Source organism: Micromys minutus, assembly GCF_963924665.1.
Source record: "Micromys minutus genome assembly, chromosome: 2".
NCBI classification, from domain to species: Eukaryota; Metazoa; Chordata; class Mammalia; order Rodentia; family Muridae; genus Micromys; species Micromys minutus.
In genome coordinates, this window is record NC_137971.1 from 69,948,902 (window position 1) to 69,975,335 (window position 26,434).

General features: G+C 42.3%; 1 protein-coding gene across 2 annotated transcripts in view; it reads right to left on the bottom strand.

Moving 5' to 3' along the window:
* Window positions 1-6,889: 6,889 nt before the first annotated feature.
* The window catches only part of SEC23IP (SEC23 interacting protein), a 41,185-nt gene continuing 21,640 nt past the window's right edge, over window positions 6,890-26,434 (bottom strand). Inside the window, exons 12-19 of one of the 2 annotated variants that reach the window (XM_080911812.1) lie at window positions 25,961-26,056; window positions 25,401-25,598; window positions 18,009-18,164; window positions 17,587-17,689; window positions 16,523-16,708; window positions 15,766-15,925; window positions 15,155-15,256; window positions 6,890-8,530 (exon numbers count right to left, since the gene is read on the bottom strand). In XM_080911812.1, the coding sequence (XP_080767938.1) occupies window positions 15,175-15,256; window positions 15,766-15,925; window positions 16,523-16,708; window positions 17,587-17,689; window positions 18,009-18,164; window positions 25,401-25,598; window positions 25,961-26,056 (981 nt within the window). In that variant the 3' untranslated portion in view covers window positions 6,890-8,530; window positions 15,155-15,174. Of the gene's footprint in view, window positions 8,531-15,154; window positions 15,257-15,765; window positions 15,929-16,522; window positions 16,709-17,586; window positions 17,690-18,008; window positions 18,165-25,400; window positions 25,599-25,960; window positions 26,057-26,434 lie in introns of both variants that reach the window. The other variant, XM_080911811.1, reaches the window with a different exon arrangement.

Consider the following 26,434-nt stretch of genomic DNA (forward strand, 5'->3'; position numbering starts at 1 on the left):
TACCTTGTGCTGTGGCTGGACTTGGAAACGTGTAAGAGTTACCCACGTGGTACTGGTTTTGAAGGAATGAAGGGGTCATGAAGAGAACTTGGAGGGATGGCTCAGCAGTTAAGAGTACTGATGCTCTTCCAGAGGTCCTGAGTTCAAATTCCAACAACCACATGGTGGCTCACAACCATCTGTAATGGAATCTGATGCCCTCTTCTGGTGTGTCTGAAGACAGCTACAGTGTACTCACATAAAATAAATAAATAAATCTTAAAAAAAAAAAAAAAAAAAGCAGCTGAGGCTTGGCATTGTGAGAGGTCATGGAAGGCCATTGGTGAAGGTGCAGCCTCAGTTGCAATTAGTGCTCCAGGATTGACAGTAGTGCTTTGGAGAGGCCAGTATCATGAGGTGACCACTTTATTTTTACAGGCAGCTGGAGCCTAGAAGACAAGGTGTGTGCTACAAAGAGCAGAGCTGGAGAAGTGACCCAAGCCCTTGAAGGAGCCCAGAAGTTCGTAAGTGAATTCCCAGACATTGGATGGTTAGAGACTGATTTTGCTTTTGGTTGTGACTGTGCCGATATTTTTTTCTTCTTGAAAGAAGAAATGGAGCCCACAGTTAAGAGACTTTGAATTGTAAGAAGACTTTAATTTTTAAAAGAGACTGGGTATTTTAAAGGCATTGCAATTCTTATATTTGTAAAGACTGTGGGACTCTTAAGGTTATTTAGATCTTGGGGATGAACAAGAAAGAGTTGAGACTTAATAGTGATGTGTTGTGTGTCAAGTTGACAATGGGTCAATTGTACTGGCTAGTTTTGTGTCAACTTGACACAAGCTGGAGTTATCACAGAGAAAGGGGCCTCAGTTAAGGAAATGCCTCCATGAGATCCAGCTGTAAGGTATTTCTCAACTAGTGATCAAGAGGGAGGGTCCAGCCCAATGTGGGTGGTGCCATCCCTGGGCTGGTAGACTTGGGTTCTATAAGAAAGCAGGCTGAGCAAGTCAGGGAAAGCAAGCCAGTAAGTGACATCCCTCTATGGCCTCTGCATCAGCTCCTGCTTCCTGACCTGCTTGAGTTCCTGTCCTGACTTCCTCTGGTGATGAACAGCGATATGGAAGTGTAAGCTGAATAAACCCTTTCCTCCCCAACTTGCTTCTTGGTGGTGATGTTTTGTGCAGGAACAGAAATCCTGACTGAGACAGTTGGTTTTAGTGGCAAGCTCATGTACAGTAGGCTAGCACTGAACATAGACATCCCTAAGAGGCACTGAAATGGAAAAATGCACATGAATGGGGGAAGGGGCAGCAAAGCTGTAACCTGAAAGAAGATTTTGCAGCTAGAGGGAGCACTGGAAGATTCTGATTTCTTTCCCCATCTTAGATGGATAATTTGAATTTAAGATCTGGTCCAAGGGAAAGTGGAAGTTCTGAGCAGATCTGTAGGGAATACTGGGTTGGTCACTTTGCTCATACTGTGACGAGATATTTTTAAGACAACTTAAGGGAGAAAAGATTTATTTTGGCTCTCAATTTGAAAACAGCCTGTGGTGGTATGGAAGACAGAGCAGAGGGGGATAACTCAGGGTTGTGGTGAAGAGAGCATGCAGTAAGGCTGGGGATCAGGAAGACAGAACCGGGAAGGGCTATCAGCCTCCAAGTTGACACTTCTAGGAACCCACTTCCTCTAGCGATGCTCCAACCTCCCAGTGTGTCCATAATCTCCCAGAACAATGCTACCAGATACAGACCAAGTACTCAAACACTTGGGTCTGTCGGAGAAATTGTACACCCCAAATATAACAAATATCTATAGCTAATAATTAGATTTTCCTTTTGATATCTCCTTGTTTGCTCGCTTGTTTTTTGAGACAAGGTCTACTACATATAGCCCAGGCTATCCTTGAAGTTATGATAATCCTGCCTCTATTTCCCAATGCCAGAATTGCAGGTGGGAGCTACAATACCCAGTTTTATTATTCAATTTTTCTAAAAGTAAGTTTTATGTTTGAGAGTGAATTTCATTTGAACATGAGAGGAAATAAATGAAATGCCAGAGATACTGTGAGAATAATTTAAAATATTGCTGACACTAACTATATGAATCAGACTGAATATGAAAGTAAGACAGACGCACTGGAATAAAACAAATAAATGTGATATTAATCACAACACAGAAAATACAAGATATTATAATTCAAAACCTCCCAAAACCTAAGAGCCTATCTAAGAGATTCAGAATGGTTCAGAAACAAACCAGTTAGGTTCACAAGAGCATATGTATGAGTCATGGGCAAACCAGTATGTAAGATTGGGTGTTCCTTTTAAATAAATTTTCTTGCTGAATCAAACCTGACAGATGCTCCAGCTGGAGCGTCTGCTAATGGACACCGTGTTCTAGGTCAAGTTCAGACTGCAGAAGACACCTGACTTTTCTTACCCTATTCCTCTATAGAGCAGGCCTGAGCCGCTCCCAGGCTGTGGTACTCAAATGAAGTTTCTCACGTGTTTTGGGAACAAGATGGTCATGAACGGACTTGTACTCCGAACATTGTCCCTATTGTCTTGAAACTGTTACATGATGACCATGCCTGCTTCCCTTTGATTGCCCAGAACTGTGCAGTGAGAACTTTGGTTTCTTTTAAAAATACAGAAATGTAACAATGTTTCCATTTTAATCCCAGGTCTGGGATAAGGGGCTGCTTCAGAGTGTCCGAAGCAGCTGACTATGATTTGCCTTGTGCAGGGACATGATTTGGCCAGCTGCAGATAGCTTCTGTGACTGTGTGACTTTTAGAATTCTGGAGACTTTTTAAAGGGTAGATAAATCCTGGGGCCCTGGGGAGGGGTGAGGTGAGCTGTTGGTGTTTGTTGTTGTTGTTTGGTTTGGTTGTGCATTGGTTGCTGTTGGTTGCAGTTTGTCAAGTAGTCATGTGCAAAGAACAAAGAAGAAATTAGATATCCTGACTGTGAAGATTAAATCCCCCCCCAAAGAACTCCATGCCCCTAATCAACAGGAAATATTCTAACTATGATGTCAGCCCCTTTCCTTTCTCAGCAGGAAGTAGTCTAACTATGATGTCGTCCCCTTTCCTCTCTATGCTTTTTTCTCTCCTATCTGCCTATCTAGTGTTAGGGGGTTGAAAGGATGCAATAAAAAAGAGGGTGGAGAAGGATGGAAGAAAGAAGGACACACAAAGTATCAAAAGACAGCTACAGAGCTGGTTATGAAGATTCCTGGTCCACTTCAGTGAGAGCACAGGCTGGAAGTATACTCCCAGCCTTGGGATGATTTGTTTTGTTTTTTTTTTTTTTTTGTTTTGTTTTTTTAATGTTTTGTTATTGTTTGAGCCAGTGCCTTCTGTATCCCAGGCTGACCTCCATGACCCAGAATGACCTTGAACTTCTAATCCTGCTGCCTCTGGGCTCACAGGCTTGTACAACCCTGCCAGTTTATTAAATGCTGGGAATCATTCCCAGGGTCTCATGCGTACTGAGCAAAGCCCCAGCCCTGGATTGTTGACTTTAATACAGAGATTGCTGCCAACCGCCATCCACACCAGCAGTCTTGAACTGTTCTCTTACAGACTGACCTGTCATGGCTTTTTATTATCTGATGTGACTCATCTAGAAATGTCATTTTTAACTCATTTTCTCTTCCCTTCCTCGAATTTCTCTCCAAACTTTTTTTTTAAAAGATTTTCTGCATGTTTTTCAACATGTATATAAGTGTACCTACCATGTGTGTACCTGGGGCCTACAGAGATCAGAAGAGGATATTCGATCCCTTGATACTGGGGTGGTCGATAGCTATGAACCACTATATGGTTGCTAGGAATTGAACCCAGGTCTTCCATAACAAGTGCTCTTAACTGCTGAGACATCTCTCCAGCCCCATCTTCCCAGACTAATATTTTGGATCTTTAAGTTTAAGGCCAGCCTGGTCTACAGAGTTCCAGGGCAGCCAGGGCTACACAGAGAAACCCTGTCTTTAGTGGGGGGGAAAAAAGTACAATTTTGATTTTTGCTTGATTTTATGGCTTTGGACTTTTCCTGTTTTGTTTATATTTTATTTGTGTGTGTGTGTGTGTGTGTGTGTGTGTGTGAGAGAGAGAGAGAGAGAGAGAGAGAGAGAGAGAGAGAGAGAGAGAAAGAGAGAGAGCGAGAGAGAGAGAGAGAGAGAGAGAGAGAGTTGGCCTGTACCATATGCATACAGGCACTCAAGGAAGGCCAGAGTCATCAGGTCCCTTAGAACTAGAGTTACACACAGTTGTGAATCATCATGTAGCTGCTGGAAACTGAACTTGGGTCCTCTGAATGAGCCGTGAGCACTGCCAACTGTAACAGAACACCAGACCTTGGTAGGCCCCCAGCGTGACTAACTCCAGGATGGAAGCATCACTTGGGCTGCAAAAATCAGACATAGAATCAGCATGTAGATAACAGCATCTTGTCCTTGCAAAGTCCAGCAGTGAACATCCCTGCATCCTATGTGTCCATTTTAGACAGCATTCTGCCTGCAGTTGAGGCAAGGGCAGTTTCTTGCCCAGTGGCTAGCTAGCCACATTTGAAGCAAGCTTCATAAGGAGGTTCCTCAGTACTCATCTTCTTTGAACTACTGTGAGGGTGCTGCCAGGAGCAGGCGTGTCTGTTTTGTTCTTGGTTTCCTCCTTCGTGTAAATCTAATCCTCTGACCAAAGCTACACTAGTCTATGGGTCCAAGTATAGATATTTAGAAGGTAGTAGAAGTCCTCTTAGGGGACTGTGATATCCCTGATCATAGGACCGGATAAATGTGTCAGGCATGTATCCCCTTCCACTGGGGGGGGGGGGCTCAAATCCCATCATGCTCCAGCTCCTGCCTTAGTTCTAGTTTGGATTAAAACATCACACCCAAGAACAAAGGAGTTTATTTCAGTTTATAGTTTATAGTTCATTATGGAGGTCAAGTAAGAAACCTGGAGTCAAGAACTGAAGCAGAGGCTATGGAAGAATGGTGCTTATTGTGAGGATCAGGAGCAGAGGAAAACGGGGATAAAGCAAGAATAGAGAACCAACCTTCAGCAGTGACTACCAAGAGCTCATGGCTGAGACACTTTCTAAACTACATGTGTGCATATAAGCATGAATGTGGAGGCCAAGGTCCTTCCTCATAAATGCCGCACACCTTGTTTTTTGAGGCAGGATCTCTCACTGCCACCTAGGACTATCCCGGTCTCTGCCTGTCCCCATCTCTCCAGGGCTGGAATTCCACCCACCATGTGGGTTTTTATGTGGGTGCTGAGGAGCAAAGTCAAATCCTTATGCTTGCACAGCAAACATTTTAAGGATGAAGTCATCTCCCCAGCCCTTTAAAGAAATGCGTATTAACATGTATAATGGTACAAAATAATTGGGTTTGTTGCAGCACTATGTACTTCTATCATATGCACCCTACCCCTCATGCTTGTCCTCCTCCTCCCTGCTCACTGTGATCCTTGTCCTCTTCTGTTTTCTAAGACTCATTTCCGTTATGTATGTCTATGTGCAGGTATGATCATGTGAGTGCAGCTGCCCACAGAGATCAGAAGAGGGCATTGGATCCCATGGGTAGTTGTGAACCACCTAGCATATACACTGGGAACTGAATTATGGTTCTTTGCAAAACCAGCCCTAACTCCTGCTTTTTAAATTCTAGATCCTGTCTATGGAAGAGAGCATGCAATGTTTGTCCTAGTATGGCTTATTTCACTTAGCACAGTGAATGACTTCCAGTTTCATCCTGGATGGATGGATAGTAAAAAAGCATCCCTCTCCCTCTCTCCCACTCCCTCCCTCCCTCCCTCCCTCCCTCCCTCCCTCCCTCCCTCTCTCTCTCTCTCTCTCTCTCTCTCTCTCTCCCTCTCCCCTTCTCCCTCCCTCCCTCCCTCCCTCCCTCCCTCCCTCCCTCTCTCTCTCTCTCTCTCTCTCTCTTACACACACACACACACACACAACTTCCCATAGTATTTTATACTTCCTATACCCTAAAGACAAATAGAACATCTTGTATTTAGTCTTCCTCTGCAGTTCTAAGGGTATATATAAAAATAGTTGTATCTTGTTCAGAAAAGTATTAGAGGATCATCATTAATACAAGGCTTTAATCTCCATTATTTTAAAAAATCAAGTATTTACAAATTGCCTGCTTCAGTTTTTGTGAACACCTAGGCAGTCAGAGCCCACTTCTTTCTTCATAAACAAAAACCTTTTCAAAGGATAACTTTGGAAAAGAAGGTTAGAATTCCAGTTTGCAAACAATTGATCTAGGTGATCCTCCAAGGTCTCTTCCAAGTGTTACCTGACTTTACACTTCTCATTTTTTAAATCCCCCCAATCAACAAATGTTTAATAAGCACCTTATTCAGTGGCAAGACTCAAGGCTCAATTGTAAACACTATGCTAATACCAAGACACAGAAAACAGAGAGGAGGCTGAGATGTTTTGCAGCTGGTTCAGTGTATGTCCAGTATCATCAGGCCCTGTATGATTTTGATGACACTCAGGACTGTATAAACCAGGAATGGGAACACACACCTGTAATCCCTGCATTTGAAAGAGGCAGGGGAATCAGAGGTTCAAGGTCACCCTCAAATAAAAATTGAGGTTAAGGCCAGCCTGGGGTACATGAGATAATGTCTTGGGATGGGGGCAGGGAGGTAATAGTGATAGAAAAGTATGTCTAAAGTTTACCAACACCGTCTGTTTTATGCTCCCTAACTGTTGAAACTAAGTGGCAACAAGGAACATTCAGCTGGCATGGACTTCTTGCTCCAAATGTCCCTTCTCTGCCCAAGATTCATAAGACACAAGCAGAAGGATACAACTCAAACTTGTTAAAGTTGAAAAGGCTAAAATAGACTTTATTAAAATATACACCAAGAACTGCCATTTCCCCTTATTCTGACAGTATTGGAACTCATATGAAAGCTAAGTGACCAGTCCATGTTCTGGTGTAGAGAAAGGCCAAAGGGAATCAGGAGAACCCACTCGGATATGTGCCTCCCAGGCGGGGATAGGCATTTAGTGTTGTGACCTCAGGTAGACAAGGACATGATTGGAAACTAGGAAGAAAGAAGCTCATATCATTAGTTCTCAACTTTTCCAATCCTGTGACCCTTTAATACAGTTAGTTCCCATGTTGTGGTGACACCCAACCATACAATTATTTTTGTTGCTACTTCATAACTGCCATGTTTCTACTGTTAAGAATCATAATGTAAACATCTGATATGCAGCCACTGTGAAAGGCCAGTCAACAGGTTGAGGACCAGTGCTCTGGATCTTCCTGTTGTAATTCCATCTGGTTATGAATTCATCACTCACAGGCCACAGGTTGACAAGAAAACAGCTTAAGAAGGGAGAGACAAAAGCTTGCAGCTTTAAAAAGAGCATCAGTGTTATTGTTTTATTCACACCAGGTAGAACACATACACAAAAAATGTGTATTATATGTTGCTTTCAAAAAAACTCCATGTTCCATGAGAACTATGTAAACGACATAAAATGTTTCTGCTATGTAACAAAAGAAGGAAATCCACATCCCCGACTCTGTTAGGAGAATTAGAGAATGAGTTTATAGTAAACACAATGTTACAGGCCAGTCTTCCAGCAGCGCCACATCCTTTCAGACTGGAGCAAGAAAATTAATCAAAACCACAGCCCTTCCACTTTCTTCTCATGTTAACTGGACCTCGGGCACTGAGAGCTGGCACAGAAACCTCGGCTCGCTGTAAGAGCCTGTTATTTGCTCACAGCCCAGGGGATGTGGACATGCCAGGAGAGGTCAGATCATCACAAGACTTCTGGAAAGTAAAAAGAGCTTCACTCCTGCAACTAGGTTCTCAGCGATGGCACTTGGCTTCATAAAAGCTGACATCAGCTTGGGATGAGGCCTTGTCACAAGCAGGAGCAACTCTGCTCCAGCTCCAAGCAATTCACATTCATAGGACAGCACAGGTTTCTTTCCTTGTTTTTAAGAAAATCTCACTATATAGTCCTGAAACTTGCTATACAGATCAGAGATCCACCTGCCTTTGCTTCTTGAGTGCTGGGATTAAAGGCATTGCCACCACACCTAGTCTATCGTACGGTTCTTTAAAAATCATGTTACTATAGTTTCTCAAGAAGTCCATATTTAAATAAAAATAACATTGCATTAATACAAAGAAAAATATAAGTTTAATAGCCCATTGACAATAGTTTTAAGAAATAGAAATAACCGTTTGCATGCTACAAATATCTCTTCATTAGGATACACTTAATTTAGGCAACTATATAATTAAACAGATCTGAGAATTTCCCACGGCATCATTTTATCCTTGCAGGTTTTTTCTATACTGTCCAAATATGGTACTGATTTTTTTTTTCACCATCTTTCTGTTCTATTTTAAAAACAAATTCCTGCGTCTGAAAAGTCCTTGTTAGCAATTGTTGCCGAGTCACTTTTCTGTCATCCATCACAGATGCACAGATGGATCAGCCACCAAGGAGCCTCTCAGCAGTGACACTCATGCTGGAACTTCCTGTAAAGACAAGAAAGTCTTTAAAAACAACCCTCAGTGAGTTTCACAGCTCTCAATAACAGTTGTTCTCATCTAGCATGAAGCCGGTCACAGGCTCAGCTTTGTAACCAACACTGCAGGCAAGGCCAGAGTCCAGCCTTCAAGCACAAGTCTTCAGACACACCTTCCAAATAGCTGGGGTAAGTATGGGGTTTGTTGGGGAAGTGTGGGGCTTGTGCCAAAGACCAGTTCAGTGAGGTGAAGAAACACACAAAGCTGGGCGTGGTGGTACACACCCTTAATACCAGCCCTGGGCAGAGGCAGGCAGATCTACATGGTCTATACACCCTACAAAGTCTCTACCCCGTACCTCCAAAAAATGCAAAAAGATCAAGAGGCAATTAAGAAAAAGAATGAAAGGAAGGGAGGGCAGGAGGGAGAGAAGAAAGAAAAGCTACTCAAATTCACTAGTAATGGGAACAGAACAAATGACAGTTCCTGGTGATTAATTGGCAAAAATTCAAAAAGCAACTACTAGTGTTAACAAGGGATCAGAAAAACTGGCAGTTTGCATTAACATTACACGTGAAAATGGAGGTGCCTCTCTAGGATACAACTGAACACAAGGATTTATCTCAAGTCAGAGTCAGGCAAAACATGTAAAGCTACATGTCAAAATTATGTATAATAGTGAAATTTGGGAAGAAAAATAATTACCTAATATTCAACAATGGTGGATAAATTAATAAATAAAACTATAAAATGGAATGCAATAACCTTGTTCAAAAAGGGCCAGTGAAATGGTCCAGAGTGGGTGAAAGTGTTTAGGACATTTTCAACCTGAGTTGAAGTTCCAGGACCCCATGTTGTAAAGAAAGTATCTACTCTAGCTGGCTGCCCACATACACACCATGCATGGCACACACATACACCTAAATATAAACAATAAATGCTCATTTAAAAGCTTTAAAATGACTGAGTAAAATAGGTGAACCACATGTATGTAAAATTCATTTATAAAAATACAAAAATTGTAAACAGAGCTGAGCATGTGGCTTAGTGGTACAGCATACGTAAAGCATTAAGTTCAATCTCTGGTCCTATAAATATGTCCATATAAATGTACACCCCAACACATACATGTATGTAGGCTGAAGTGGTAAAACCATATGCTATCTGACATAGAAAGGACAGGCTAGAAGACAGCAAACAAGATGAAATACATAAACAAGAGAAAAGCTGGGGCTTGCAGATGGATCCGCCACTAAAAGCACTTGCTGCTCTTGGAGAAAACCAGCAGTTGTAGCCAAGTCAGGCAGCTCACAACCACCTGGATTCCCAGCTCCAGGGGATCCAACTCCCTCATCAGGCCTCCACCAGCAAATAAAACACACACACACACACACACACACACACACACACACACACACACACACACTCAGGCACACATACATATACATAAAGTAAAGGGTAAAATAAATGTTTGAAAAAATTGATCCAAGTACATGAGGTATCTGTTGAACAAAGTATGACAGCCCCAATGGGCCCTGTCATAGTACAAGCCAAAGCCTTGGCAATCGCTACTCCACACACACCATTCTCTGTCCTCCATTGGAGGTTAATGTCTCAGGATCACACTGCAGGAAATACCAGCTCCCCACATTGCCCACGTTTCTTTTCTTTTCCCATCCCACTTGCCTATCCCTGGTGAATCCAAGTATTTGCTGACTCTAAACCTTGTCCAGATAACAGAGCAGGGCCAGAGAAGCCAGGCCACTGTACCAAAGTACTTAAGTTCAAATTTCTGATCAAAACATCAGTTGGCATTCAAACCTGCAATAAAATCCAATCACACTTGGCTGGTTAATTCCTTTCTCCACACTGAGGTACACATCTGCTCTTCTCTCTTCAACTCTCCCAGCAGGCCCTTGCCTTACTCTTAGCAATGACCTTCCCACAAACTTCAGAGAAGGCAGAGCCCATCAGAGATCATCTCCCTACACACTGCCAGCCCAAACCTGCCTTGCTCCTTTCCTACAGTTCAGCTCTTGACCACACTTGGCTCCACGCTCCATGCCTTTCCAAAAGCCCACACCCCAGCATTCCCTTCATCCAGAATTATCAGTTCCCCTCAATTCTGAAACATCCCTGCCGACATTCCCCACCACCTTACTTCTATTACTTCAGGGCAAACCTCCTTCTCACTTTTGACTACTGGCATGATATTAAAGTAACTCTGATCAAAGTCACCTGTCTGAAGCCAAAGGCCAATTCTTGGTTGCACTCTGACCTGACTTCAGCAGTAACAGCAATAGTTGAACACTGCCTCCCTCTGCTTCCCCCACACTCCATCAAAGTGACCTTAACTGAGTCTTTGATGGCAAGTATGTGCCGATGCCTCTAAAGTCATCTTTAGCACTTTGAGCTTTCCTTTGACCTTCAGACCAGGATTGTCAACTACTGACTCAAGAAAACAGAACCAACTCCCCATCACTTCCACCCCCAAACCTGCTTCCTCACAGTGACCTGCCAGGTAAACATCACCACGTACCTAGCAGTTCACATCAAATCCCATAGGAATCATCACAGTGACTTTGCCAGCCCTCTCCTGTGACCAGTCAACACTGGCCTCTTAAGTCCCTGCCCTCCCTTTTTGTCCCAGAAATTGTCTACCCTCTAGCCAGCATCCATGCAGGCTTATGGAGTAAAAACATTTGGCTAGTTTTATGTCAACTTGATACAAGCTACAGTCATTTGGGAAGAGAGAACCTCAATGGAGAAGTTGTTCCAAACAAACTGGCCAGTGGGCAAGCCTGTGGTGCATTGCTTGATTGACGACTGATGTGGGAAGGACCAGCCTACTGTGGATGATGACATCCTACATGGGTTGTTCTGGGGTATATGAAAAAGCAAACTCAACAAGCCAGTAAGCAGTGCTCCTCTGTGGCCTCTGCATCTGCTGCTGCCCCAACGTCCCTGGATGATGGACTCCAAGCTGTAAGAATAAACAAACCTTTTCCTCCCCAAGTTGTTTTTTGTCACTTCTTGCATTACTTTCTCACCAAATCTGCCAATATTGGCATTTGCTAATATCCCGGAGTACAACATTACTGCCAATTTCCACCCAATGGAAAGGGAAACAAACCCCTTGAAGGTGAGGATATAATCTGGTTTACCATTCTCCACAACCAAAAACTGGTGTCTGGAGCCACTGAAAATTGTCTAATTGTTCATAACAGTAAACTAGCTAAATAGACTATAGCCATTCAAAGGACTTTATGTCACTATTAAAAAGAAAAAGGATCTGCAAGTGCTAATATGGACTCTGGATATGACTGCTGGCTATCTGAGAACATCCAATTGCAAACAATGTTGAATGACATGTCTTCATTTTAAAATGTAGAAATATTTGCAAAGAAAAAAATTCCTTAAGGAAATCCCACTGTAAATGGTTAGCTCTTTAAAATGAAAGGCAGCTCAGCAGTTAAGAGCAGAAAGAGCTCAGCATGTCTACAGTTCTTGCAGAGGGCCAGAATCTGATTCCCAGGACTTACATCAGAAGGCTCTCAACCACCTGGACCTATGATGTGCCTGGCCTACTCAGGTACATGCCTGAGCAACATGAACACATACATTCAAACGCACATGCAATTTAAAAAATAAATCTCTAAAATGAATAATTCAAAAAATAAAATAAGGATGGGGCTAAAGGAAATGTTTATTTACCTTTCACTATCAGAAAATTAAAATGTTGCAAAGACATGTTTTGATTGGACAAATTAGAGATCAGATTTGAGGTCTCATTCTTTCAGAGGCTTTACATTTTCTTACTTAAAAAATAGTATTTTCTTTTTAAAGATTTATTTAAAATTTAATAATTTCATGTATATGAGTACACTGTCATGATGTCTTCAGACACACCAGAAGAGGGCATGAGACCTCATTACAGACAGTTGAGTCACCATGTGGTTGCTGGGATTTGAACTCAGACCCCTAGAAAAGCAGTCAGTGCTCTTAACCACTGAGCCATCTCTCCAGCCCACTATTTTCTTTTTTAATCCTTTGGTTTAGTTTTTGAGACAGGGTCTGACTTTGTAGCCTAAGCTAGCCTGGAACTCACTGTGGTTTGGGCGTGGGGGTTATCTGAGATAGGGCCTCGTGTAGCCCAGCTGGCCTCCAACTTCCTACACAGCTTCAGCTGACTTTAGGCCTCTGCTGCTCCAGATCATCCACCTCAAGCACTGGGACCAGAGAAGAGGCTACCACGCTTGGTTTCTCTGTGGTACTAGGAACCAAACCCATGGCTTCAACTGTGCTAGGCATACAATGGAGAGTATGAGCTACACACCCACACATCTCTAGACCTAGGCTGGCCTTGAACTCATGGTGATCCTCTTGCCTCAGCAGTCCTGGCACTCCTACGTAGACCGGTGGCCTTGACCTTTGTCTGCCTGAGTACTAGGATTAAAAGTATGGGCTTCCACACCTGGCTGGGGTTTTGTTTTGTTTTGTTTTTTTAAGCATTCCATAATCTATTAAGGAAAACAGGTACCTGGTCTCTCAGGAAGACAATCAAGACCACACAAGCATGGCTAATTTACAGACTGGATTACTTATCACAGACCTACCCTAGCCATCTTCCCTATGTGTTTTCTCTATCAAGATCAGAAGCACTTAAACATCACCTTTACAATCTCCATACAGACCAGGGGCTGTATGGGACATAGACCTCCATCAACAGATTAAGCCAGGGTTTGGACATACCATTGGTTTGGGGCACTATGTAGCAGGGCTCACATTCAGAACTCTTCTGCTTCATCCACTCAAGGACTGGGATTACTGGCATGCACTGCCTCATCCAGCAAGCCTTTGCTTTCTAGTTAAAGCAACACTGTCTCCTGCATTCATGCTATGCATACAGACATGATGTACGGAAAGTCTTACAGCTATTTGGCGGTAAGAAAACAAAGCCTGGAGAGATGGCTAAGTGGTTAAGAGCACTGACTGCTCTTCCAAAGGTCCTGAGTTCAAATCCCAGCAACCACATGGTGGCTCACAACCATCTGTAATAGGATCAGATGCCCTCTTCTGGTGTGGCTGAATACAACTACAGTGTGTTCATATTAAATAAATAAATAAATCTTTAAAAAAAAAAAAAGAAAAGAAAAGAAAAGAAAAGAAAACAAATCCTGAGTGCCTGGTGGTGTCACTCAACAGAGGACCCTTCCTGTTACAGAGGGGAAATCAAGGAACTGGGACCTACAGACAAAAGAATCCCTATTTGCCATGCCTTGGAATCTACTTTTAAAAGAAACCAAAAATAAACTGGGTAGTGGTGAGTTCAAGGCCAGTCTGATATACAAAATGAATTCTAGAGAAACCACTGGGGGGTGGTGGGGGGAGAGAAGAGAGTGAACAAACTAACCAAAAAATAAGAGAACCCAAATTCTATTCAGATTTGGAAAAGATTTTTAGATTGTCTATTCATTTGCTTGTCTGTTTATGCAGTGTCTCAGTGCACTGCCCACATTAGCTTTAAACTGAGCTCCTCTCCCCTCAGACTCCCAAGTTCTGCAATTATAGACATGTACTACACCTGGCTCTAGAAAAACTTCAGTAAGATGTATTTTACAAAGCCACTTCTTTCCTCATCAATCACTATTCTGAATTTAAATAACAACAAAATAATAGCAGCAACTGTAACAAAGAACCAAAAGAACACCAAAGGCTGAGAGTCCAAAGGTAATAAAGGCCTATCAGAAGAAAATGCCTTCTGGTCAAAAGAACAAACAGGTTTCTGGCCTGGAGAGGATAACCACCTGGACAACAGACCATTCCTATGAGGGTGGGTTTGCCTTAGGCCATGCTAATAAGATTGCCAGAATAGTTTTCCTTTTAGTAGGAAACTGGACTGTCTTCCCTACCCAGAATTCTACCCCATCTCTCACCCCTTCGAGGCACCATAAAATCTGGCTGGGACTCCACCTTTCTGAGTCTGAGGCCTAAGTAAGAAAGGCACAGTTCTTTTTTTTTCCTTTTCCTGTCTCTTTCTTTTAGATACTGGCCAGAGGTGAAACACACTTTCTTCCTGGCATTCTGGAGCATCCTTACTACAGCTTCTCTCCCCATGTCTAGCTGTATCTGACAACTGTGCTAGCATAAGTAGCTTTTTCCCCTTCTCTCCTTCTCTTACAGATGGCCTACCCTGAGACTCCTTCTCTCTCTCTCTCTCCTCCCTCCCCCCCCCCCTCTCTCTCTCCCCCTCTCTCTCTGTGTGTGTGTGTGTGTGTGTGTGTGTGTGTGTGTGTGTTTCAAGACAGGATTTCTTTGTGTAGTCCTGGCTGTCCTGGAACTCAATCTGTAGACCAGGCTAGCCTTGAACTCACAGAGATCTGCCTGCCTCTGCCTCCTCAGTGCTGAGATTTTAGTGCACCACTACTGCCCAGCTGAGACTTTTTCTTTTAAACACTAGTAAAATTGTCCTTGAACTTCCATTTGAGTTTATTCCTAAATTCTTTTATTAATGAGTCTAAAAATCCCAAGAGAGGATCTGATTTCCCTCTATCATCTGACAATCACAAACGGACCCCAAAATTCCAACAACACAAACATCAGCATGTACACATTTAATAAGGATTAGCTCACCCAGTAAAATGCAAGTCTGTTCAATGCTGGGGCTGCTCTGGACTAATGTTCATTGTTCGATAAATTTCTTTAAGTAACAAGAGGGCAGTATCTTCAGATTCCCTGTCAGAAAGAAAACCACACTCAGCAAATGTTACACAAAGGAGGTAAGCCACATCTGCTGTTCATTAGCTCCGAGACAGGGAGATCGGAGCACAGCAGGGGAGCACACGAAGTTTACGGACTGTATGGACTCAGCTCAGTTCCACAACAGCCATGTGGGACCTCTCCTTAGTGATGGGCTTACATGGAAGAATGGCTTTTAACGGCCTCCCACTCCTGCCATGGAAGATACCCCTACAAGCACAGTGTGATGCACACAAGTATCAATGGCCAAAAGCACATGACACACTGCCACCTTGTGGATAACTTAATTTCTATGCAGCTTTTAGAAAGGTTGAAGAAGAAATGTAAACGCTAACCAATTCTTCTTTAGTATCTCCACTCTGAATGTAAAACAAACTCAAACAAAACCTTACAGGGTGGTAAATGCTTTTGAATGTATGAGTTCAATGGGTGAAGTCTATTTACAGGCAGTACATAAAACAGAGAAGCAAGTGAAGAACACTTACCAATAGCACAAGTGACTCTGAAGCGCGAAGAGATACTCATTAAAGCTCTCGATTGGCTTTTCTTGGAGAACATAATCAATCCGGCGGCCTCCGTTTAACATTCCAACCTTTCCTAGGTAGTCCTCATCCTTGGAAAATTCTGGACTTTCAACAATCTTTTCTGCTAGAATTTAAACCATTTAATATCAAAGTCAATCATTTAGTCTTTATCCTCTGACGTTAGCTGACTCTCTGGGTTCAAGTGAATATTGCTTGACACATGCAGAAACTAGGGAGCTACCAGGTTCACTCCCCATTCCTCCAGAGAACAGGGGGAAAGGGGCTGGTTCCCCGAGAGGAGAGAGAACCAACAGTGGACAGAAGTTAAAGGGGTGAGAGAGCATTACAGAAAAAAAAAGAAACAATTAGAATCTGAACGTCAGGAAGCACAGAGAGCTGACACTGCATGCGAAGTCTGAGAACACAGTTCTGCAGGAGCAGAAGGATGGAACTCAGAGTCTCAACAAAGTCTCAATACACACTTAGCTCTCAACTCATATTCCACCCCAGCCTGAACAATCTAAATAAAATCTTAAAATTGCAGCAAAAAGCCAAGAAATAGCAGATAAAACTTAATTAGCAGCCGCACCTGACACTGCAGGATGCCATGGCACAGTCTGCCTTGCAGAGGCCATGTGACCTCTCCGGCAATGCACAACATTATGCTTATGCTCCTCAGGCATCGTCTGCCCTGGAAAATGCTTCCAGTATCACTTACCTTCAACTACTTGCTTTTCTTCTTCCTCCTTGATTTGATTGGCCACCTTCTCCAACTCTTCTTGCAACTGAGTAGAAGAGGTATGAGCACGTGCGAATTCATTGAGTGTCTGCCAAGCACTTTTCAGAGAGCTGATAAAACCCTGCTTCAAATCGGATCCCATTCGAGAAAGGCTTTCTTTCAACTCTAAAGAGATTCAGATGACATCCCAGGTTATTGAGTCACTACAATTCTGTGCTCCAGAAATTAAAAGTTAACCACATCACAAGACAAGAAAGACTCTCTTCTTCCTCCTCTTCTTCCTCCTCCTCCTCCTTCCCCTCCCACCTTAAGTATCATAGTCTCTTGGAACCAAAAGCCCTCAATATCCTCAATAGGATAAAATGTTGACTTGGGGTTGAGTTTTTTCAAGACAGAGTCTCACTATGTAGAGCTGCCTTAAACTAGAAATCTTCCTGCTTCAGCCTCCAAGTACTATAATTGTAAGTATGCACTTGCAAGCCTGGCTTTTTGTTTGTTTTCAAGCTCAGGGTGAGCCTCACATCTGACTCCTGAGCACTAAGATTACAGGATGTGCCTCTGAAACCACATCTTTTTAATAATCTGATCTGTTCCAATTGTTTATAAAAGAAGTTCAAACACCATAACCTAAACATCATCCTTCCTATAAAATTTTACTGAAATTCTTAAAACAAGCCTATAACAGCTAGGTGCCAGGACATGTCTTTAAATCCCAGCACTCATGAGGGAAAGGCAGGTGGATGGACCTCTTGTAAGTTCAAGGCCAGGCTTGGCCTATATAGTGAATTCCAAGACTGCCAGGGCTCTGTAGAAAATTGGTTTCTTAAAGCTGTCCTCTGATCTCCCCATGTGCACAGTGGCATGCATGTGCCCATACACGAAGACATCACAATGTTCAAATGTCCATAACTCACTACAGCCCACAGGTTACTACTGTTTTGCTGTGACTCAGTTCCATTCAGTCATTCTGCAGCCAGAAACGACCTTAAACTCCAAACCTTCTGCCTGCTCTGCAGCAAGTGTGCATGGCATTTGCTTCTCACCTAAGTGAAGTCTCTTTCTGCCTTTGTGATGTGGAATGAGAACAGCTTTTAAGTCCAAATCTGGAGTAATCATGGGCTCTAATCTGTATGCCACTGGATCGAGCTGAAGGAAGAAAAGTAGAAACCGTAAGTTACTCGGAGATACAGGCCAGTCAGGGAAGCAGATAACTACTTGGCAAGCCAGAGTGACATTTCCAGTTTCCTCAGCTACTGGAAATTATAAGATTTGTGATTTGTAGGTAAAACTACTTTGCAAGCAAAGTTTTTTTCCTCTGAGTAGAAGCTTTCTGGTAGAAATACTTATTGAAGTGTCATCAGACTCTTAGGATGGAAGCCAAGCTTTGAAAATCATGACTGTTATGAATTTCCAAGTAAGGACCTACGAATCTTTTTGAAGCACAAAGTAAATTCGAGTCACTGACCGGATGGTAAATATTGAAGAATCCTTTGCAGGTAGGGAGGCGATAGTTCTCATCGATCCTGTCCACACCTCGAATAGTGAGAAGCATACCAATTGGAGAGCCCAAGGCAAAGAAAATTTCCGGTTCAAAGTCTAAGGAGCTATAAGCAACAGAAACCTAGGAAAAAACACAACAATAAAAAGACACATATGCATAGACACATATGCAGAACCCTCTGAATTTTTCAATATTCTCAGACCTGCACTGGCTCCCAAGCATCCAAGTACAGAGGCCTCTCAGAGATGGCTGCTGTGAGCTGAAAAAGCTAAGGATTTCCCATTAGACCTTCCCAGTCTGTGGCACCCTCTACATGATCCAAGAGCAGAGACTAAGAGAACAAATGGGCAAGACCCATCCTGTCACTTCACAGGGACATCTGAGAGGGGACATCGCTCACCCAGACTGTAGTCAGCCAGTGACACTATGTAGACGTAGGTGTGTAATTTCAAATCCAATGCTCCTTCTGTATACACTACCAGGCTGCCTCCTAAGAGTCTACACTTCACGGCATTTTATCTTTGCCTGCATTTTTGCCTTTATCTTTGAAAATTCAATGGTTGTAATCTGGGCAGTGACGGTACATAACTGTTGCAGACTATCTGATCACACTATGAACCCTGATATTGTGTTGCTTACTGGAAAAACCTGTTTCTAGTTGTGGTGGGGTTCAGCCTTAGTACACACTTTTAATCCCAAACAATGTAGGTAAAGTTAGTTTGTAGAAGGAAGCACCTTATGCTGACAAAGCAGAGAAAGATCTGACAGAATAGGATGTGTCCAACTCACACAAGAACAGAGAGGAAAGACAGGTGACTGGGACACTTGTACAGACACAGACTGAGCCAGAGAATGAGAAGGAGTCAGAAGATTAGAACACATTTGCCAAAGTTAGTATGAGGCCAAGCAGAACAATTCAATGAGAAGCCAAAAAAAGCCATTTGAATCAGTCATTGTGAAAAGGAATTTTGAGCCAGAACAGCTTAGTTGAACCAGCCAGAGTTCAGAAAGAGCTAGAAAGGGTAAGCTTATTCAGCAGTATGTCTCAGAGGCTGGAAACATCATAGGCCTACATTAGATGGTATGGAGGCTAGAAACTTCCAGAACTAGGACTAGGTCAGCACACAGAGGCAGTAACTCTGCGAAACACAATTACATCAGGAGAATAAAGATTTTTACCACACATTTAACCACAGCACTCAGGAGGCAGAGGCAGTCAGATCTCTAGGTTTGAGACCAGCCTGGTCTACAGAGCAAGTTCTAGGACAGCCAGGACTACACAGAGAAACCCTGCTTCTAAATAAATAAATAAATAAATAAATAATTTTAAAATTGATAGTTTTACTTTACCATGAGAAAAAACAAATTTAAAATAAAATCACAACGTGTAATATAAACATGTACAACTTATATGGCAAGTCTAAATATCCTTAATATTTAAAGTTGTCTTATTTTTTCTTTTTCTTTTTTTTTTTTTTTTTTCTTTTAAATTATGTTCTCACTGTGTAGCTCAAGCTGACCTTAAATTACAATGTAGCTCAGGCTGGGCTGGAATGTGCAACTTCCTGCCTTAGCCTTCAGAGTGCAGAGATTATAAGCATGTAAAGCTATGCCAGGCTGAAGAATTTTTTGTAAAGAAATGAATAATTCTATAAAAATCAGATAAAATCAGTACCTTATTGTAAAGAGATCTTGTGTACTGTATGGATGCCTCACCTGTCAATTAAAGAGCCTATAGCCTATGTCTTAGGCAGGAAATAAAGGCGGGACATCTGTAGGAGAGAAAATTCTGGGAGAGGAGGAGACAGGGAGAGGAGACCGAGAAGATGTGAGGAGATGGACACAGGGTACCTGAGCACAGGTAACCGGCCATGTGGCAGAAAGCAGGTGAAAGTAAATGGTTATCTTAAGTTATATCTAGTCAGGGTAGAGCCTAGCTTAGATACAGTTTGAGTCTGTCTTACTTCTGGGAGCATGGGTCTGGGGAGCAGAACTGGGGCCTAACTAACTTCAACACCTTATGGTGAAAAAACTCCCTTAAGAAATACAAGTGAGACTTGGGACAATTTAATAGGGAAATGCCAGTTTCAAGTATAAGAACCTGAGTTTAATCCCTAAAACCTACATCAAGATGCCAGATGTGGTGGTGTGTATGTGAAACCCCAGTGCTGGGGGGTGGAGACAGGAGCATTCCTCAAGTTTGCTGGCCAGGCTAGCCAAGCCAGTGATTTACAGATCAGGAAGGGACCCTGTTCAAATGAAGCAGTCATTTTTCTTCAGTATCATATCCAAGGTTTTGCTCCAGCTTTGACACAACACATTAAAAAGGGAGAGAGAACAGAGGCAGGGGTGGTGCCTTTGTGCTTGTCTTGTATGATGAGATCAAGAAGTACACATAATTCTGTCCTAGGTGTTCTCCCCGAGAACAGGCATGTTGTATAATATCCCATATTCTTGACCATTCTGGACAGATTCTCTGGGCCTGTCTGTTGTCAACGGCAACTATTAACCAGCTGAAAAGTGGGAAGCAATAATATTCCTCTGACCAGTTTTCTCTTAAAGCCATTTCCATAATGACAATAATGATGGGTCTTAATTATATTTTTTATTTCAGTCCCTCCTGATAATAAAAAAAAAAAAAAGGAGAGAGAAAATATCAAACATCTCAAGTGCTCGAAGAAATATGTGATACCATTTTACCATTTTTCTTGAAAGGTCATCGGAAACATAAATGAAATACAAAAAAAAGAGGAATTCAATTTATATATTTAAAAATTCCTTCTTTAGAACAAAGTTGTAAAAGTGGTCATACAGGCTGGAGAGATGGCTCAGCAGTTAAAAACACTGATACATCCAGCATGATGACACACATGCCTTTACTCCCAGCACTCAAGGCAGGCAGAGTTCTGTAACTTTGAGGCCAGCCTGTTCTACAAAGCGAGTCGAGGACAGCCAGTGCTATGATACAAAGAAGCCCTGTCTGAAAACAAACAAACAAATAAACAAACACACAGACAGATATTCTTGAGAAGAACCTAAGTGTGGTTCCCAGAGCCACATATCAGCTCACCACTATCTGTAATTCACGGAAGCTCCAAAGCCCTTTAATAACCTTCAAGGACACCAGGCACAGTAGTAATAATCTTACAAGATGTTTTTAGAGGAGAGCATGGGCTTAAATATCAGTCTGTGGCACAGCACTCGATCACCATGTGGAAAGCACCAGTTTCCGTTTGAGCACTGGGGACTAGAGAGATGGCTCAATGGTTAAGAACATCTGTTCTTGCAGAAGACCCAGGTTCAACTTAAGGCATCCATACGGTGGCTCACAACCATCTATAACTCCAGTTCTAGGTGATCTGTCACTGTCTTCTGGCCTCTGTGGGCACTGCACGGAGTACACAGACATAGATGTAGAGAAAATACCCATATACATAAAATAAGTAAATACATAATTTAAAATAGTAAAAAGTAAAGGGGACTGGAAAGATGGCTCAGTGGTTAAGAGTACTGGTTGCTCTTCCAGAGGTCTATTCCCAGCCACCACATGGTGGCTCACAATCATCTATAATGGAGCTGGTGTCCTCTTCTGCCCTGCCAGCATACATGCAAACATAAAAATAAATAAATCTTCTAAAAAAATAAGATAAAAAGTAAAGAGACTGATAACAGTACACTGGCATGTCTAGTGGGAGAAGCAGGCTCAAACTGTCAGGAAGAGGAAAACTGCACTTTGTAGAGTGCCAATTTGTGAAGGTGGTGGCCACGCCTATGACCCCAAAACTTGGGAGGCAGAGGCAGATGGGTCTCTGTAAGTTCAAAGCCAGCCTGATCTACAGAGCAAGTTCCATGAGAGAGACAGAGAGAGAATTCACATGCACATGTATGAGTACAGGGGCACACATAAACCAAAACACAAAATGTGCTTTAAAATAGTTATCACTGGATTGCTTAAAGGGGTTAAAAAAAAACTGGAAATAGCCTATAGGTTTAGTACGTGCTCAACTGTGTACCCTGCCCTCCCCTACAGGTATGTTAAAGCTCTAATCTCCTCAAAATGTGGCTTTATGCAGAAACAGCCAATGAGGAGGAAATAAGATAGCCCAGGCCATGTGAGGCTGGAATCATAAAGCCTGGCCAGCATGTCTCAGTTACTGTGAGAAGGTTGTTAGGACAGAGCCAAGGGATGACAATGGCAGCACACGGGGTAAGAGGTGAAGGTGGAGGGCTGAGGAGATCCATCTATGACTCTAGAACTGATAAACATGGCTGGTAAACAAGGAGAAGATGGGGACAGGAAGATAAGGAAGACAAGGCCTGCAGGTTTTCAGAAGCAAGGTCTGCTAAACACAGGGAGATAATAAAGCACTGTTCAAAGTCACCCAGGATGTAGTACTGTTTGTTATCTGGCCCTCAGAAACACAAGCATCTAACAATAAGGAAGTGACAGGTACATCACTATCTTTCCAAACAACCAAGCACAGCAATCATTACAAGTGAAGCTGAGTAAAACCTGTGTAGGAATACTACACTGTACTGTTCAAAAAACACTATAGACAAATCTTGATTTCTGCTAAGATATGTTTGTGTGCTGGCTAGCCTCAGGTCAGCTTGACACACAAACTAGGAGGAGATTTTAATTGAGGAAAAGCCTCCATAAGATCCAGCTGTAGGGCATTTTCTCATTTAGTGATCAATAGGAATGAGCCCAGCACCTTGTGGGCCATCCCTGGGCCTGTGGTCCTGGGTGCTATAAGAAAGAAAGCAGGCTGAGGAAGGCATGAGGAGCAAGTCAGTAAGTAGCACCCCTCCCTGGCCTCTGCATCAGCTCCTGCCTCCAGGATCCTTCCCTGTTTGTGTTCCTGTCCTGACTTCCTTCAATAATGAACAGTGCTGTGGAAGTGTAAACAGAATAAACCCTTTTCCTCCCCAACTCATTTTTGTGATCACAGTACTTAATCACAGCAATACTCTAAGACAGTATGTAAAAATACCCTCAAACAAGTCAGAAAACAGTGCTTAAATAGCTAATGATGGTTAGTATGGCTAATAAATAAGTTTATTGTTGTCTTTTTTAAAAGAACAAACAAAATAACCCTCTCTTGCTGCTGAGCTTGGTAGTGAGTGACTTTAATCCTGGTACTCGGGAGGCCAGCTTGGACTGCGCAAGTTCCAGAAAGCTAGGACTTTATAGTGAGTCCCTGTACAAAACAAGCAACTTTTGGTTATCTCTTTTGTATGGCTGTAGCAATAAATAATGTACACTATGGCTACTATTTGCATTACCTAACAACCTCCTATCGACCTCCTCAGCCTGTCAACAACAGAAGTGGCATGTAGCCTGGTCTGGGTCAGCCAGCCTGTACCTTCCCAAGACTCAAGTAAAAGCACTACATAAAGGTCTAGGGAGATGGTTCAGCCATGCAGAGTGAGAACTGTTCTTGCAGAGAACCAGATTTGGTTCCCAGCACCTGCATTAGACCACCTGCAACTAGCTTCAGGGGATCTGATGTCCCCTTCTAGACTCATCTGGACTTGCACTCACACATGAACATACCCAACCCTTGCACGCTCACACACACTCCAGAATACATAATTAAAAATTAATCTTAAAGTCAGGCAGTAGCGGTATATGTCTTTAAACCTACCACTCAGGAGGCAGATTTCTTTTAGGCCAGGCTGGTGTACACAGAGTTCCAGGACAGCCAGGGATACACAGAAAAAAAGCCTGTCTCAAAATAAAGAAACAAATAACCACTCCATGGGGAGATGGTTCAGCAGTTAAGAGCACTGACTATTGTTCCAGAGAACATGGGTTCAATTCCCAAAACCCACATAGCAGTTCACAACCGTCTGTTAACTCCTAGATTTGACACTCTAACATAGACAAACATGCAAACAAAACACCAATGCACATAAAATAAAAATAAAAAAAAAAAAGCACTCCATAAATGTTCTTAACTAGTCCTAAAGAAGTGATTCCTTTTCTCCTGTGTACCTACCACTCCATGAAGTCTCACTTCATGGGGTTAGAGGGGTGTGCTCTAAGCATCCAAGGAGCTCAGAGCCCTATGGAGTGACAGTTAGCACTTGCTCTGGTTTGCTCATGATTTAAAAAGAAAAGTTTTTTTTTTTTTTTTTTAAAGACAGGATCTCATTAGATAGCTCTGGCTAGCCTGGAACTCATTATAATAACCAGGCTGACCTTGAACTCAGAGAACCTTCTAAAGGCATACCCCACCATATCTGGCAACAAAAGTAAGACAATTTGAGGTTAGCAAGATAGCTCAGCCAGAGTAAAGGTGTTTGCTACTAAACCTAAGGGCCTAAGCTTGAGGCCCTGCCTCAGACATTAAGAGAGAACTAAGTCTTACACGTGACCTCCATATTGAGTGCCATAAAAGCACAGATGCAATAATAAGTTTTTAAAAATATAATCTGCGTGTTTACATGTGTACATTTTTCTATGCATATGTTTGGACAGGTGCTTGCCATGATGTGTGTGTAAGCTACAGACAACCTTGGGTGTTAATCTTCTCCTTCCTCCTTACTGTTTGTATCTGCATATGCCAGGCTGGCTCACCTTTAACTTTCTAGGGATTCTCCCGTCTCCACTCCTTGTTCCCCTTTAGGAACACTGGGATTCCCTAAGTGCCCTACCACACCCAACTTTACACAGGTTCTGAAAATTTGAACTCAAGTCTTCAAGCTTCTATAACAAGCACTTTTCCCACTGAGCCATCTACCCAACCCTAAAAAATAGAATCTTAGGAAGGAATTGTGAAGAGGCTAGATCAAACATCAAGTTCCAAGCTGTGCTTTCTGGACTCTCTTAGACTAACAGGTCCCTATATGAGCAACAGTAAGTGCACCGAAAGTGACATCATCCCAGAGTCTTTCCACATTCTATGCAACTGAGTGTAAGCATATTGGATAATCTTATTAAATGCAGTATTATCTGCCAGTGGCTTGTTCATTTTATAGGAACTCCCCAGACACAAACTTCCAGCAGTAGAAGAACACATCAACTGAGTACGCCAATTCCTCAAAGAAACGCTCCGAACATGAGTTTATAACTCCAGCCCTTTGCGTTATTACCAATTATGAGACTTAATGCTATAAAATCATCAACATTGGAAAGACTAAAGGACAGTTACAGAACTTAGATGACATGCTCTGAATACATAGCATCTCTTGAGCATTACCAAAGAGCATAAAATGTTTACTAAGAGAAAACCAGTTTTCTGTGTGCAGCTCCAAATGCACGCTGCACAGCTATTTCCAAACATACAGCCAGACCAAATGATAAATGTGCATTTCCAACCTAAGTTGCTAGCCTCATTAACTCACACTCACCTGTCCCGTGCCAACTTCAAAAGATTCATAATCAACACGTACAGAAGACACATAAGCCCCAACCGAGAGCTTCCTCTTGGACTCATTTGATTCTGAAGATGGAGAAGCCATTTCCTTAGTTTTTGGAGCACTCTCACCTTGTCCTTTTGTCAAAGCAGCCAGCGCTGCCTTCTTTTCTGATGCTGCTTTTTTCTGCTCCTATAAAATACCACAACAGTAGAAGACAATCTTGAGGAAAAGTTTAGTTCTTAGCTATCACAAGATTTACTGCCATGCAATTAAGGAATTCTTACTGACTTAGAGATAGTAATAATACTGGATTGTTGGGAAAAGGTACTTTTAGAAGAAATTAATACTGGGATTATTGGGAAAAGGTACTTTTAGAAGAAATTTATTTTTTGAGCTGGGCAAAGAGGTGGACATCTTTCATCTCACACTTGGGAGACAGAGGCAGGTGGAGTCATACTTGGAGCCAGCCTGGTCTACAGAGGGATTTCCAGGACAGACTAAACGGGTATTACAAAATGTGTTAATTTCTTGAGGGCAGAGATGAATCTTACCAGTTTGGCTGCTTTAAGTTTTACAAAATTGGCTATCTTCTTTCTGGGCCCAAGGGGTATCCCCATCTCCTTCAGGTCATCGACTGTACACATAAGCTTTAAAGGGAAGCAAAGAACATATTAATCAATTAATCTAGAAACAGATGAGCTCCAAGTGGGACACAAAACATAACCAAAGGATCAACTTCAAGAAGCTTGGGCTTTTGTTTTAAGCAATAAATTATTTTAAATTTTACCATGTTTGGTCTCAGTTTACTGGTAGAGCACTTACATAGTACACGTGAGGCCCTGACTTCAGTATCTAGCTCTACAAAAAATTATTTTAATTAGCCTCTCCATTAAAAATTCTATTATCTTTAATAGAAAATGTTTATGTCATGCAAAATTCTGAAGCTATACTGTCAAACATACAATGAATCTCCCTTCAAATCTTTCCTGCCCATTCTGGTCCCAACCATCCAATCCTTTCAGAAA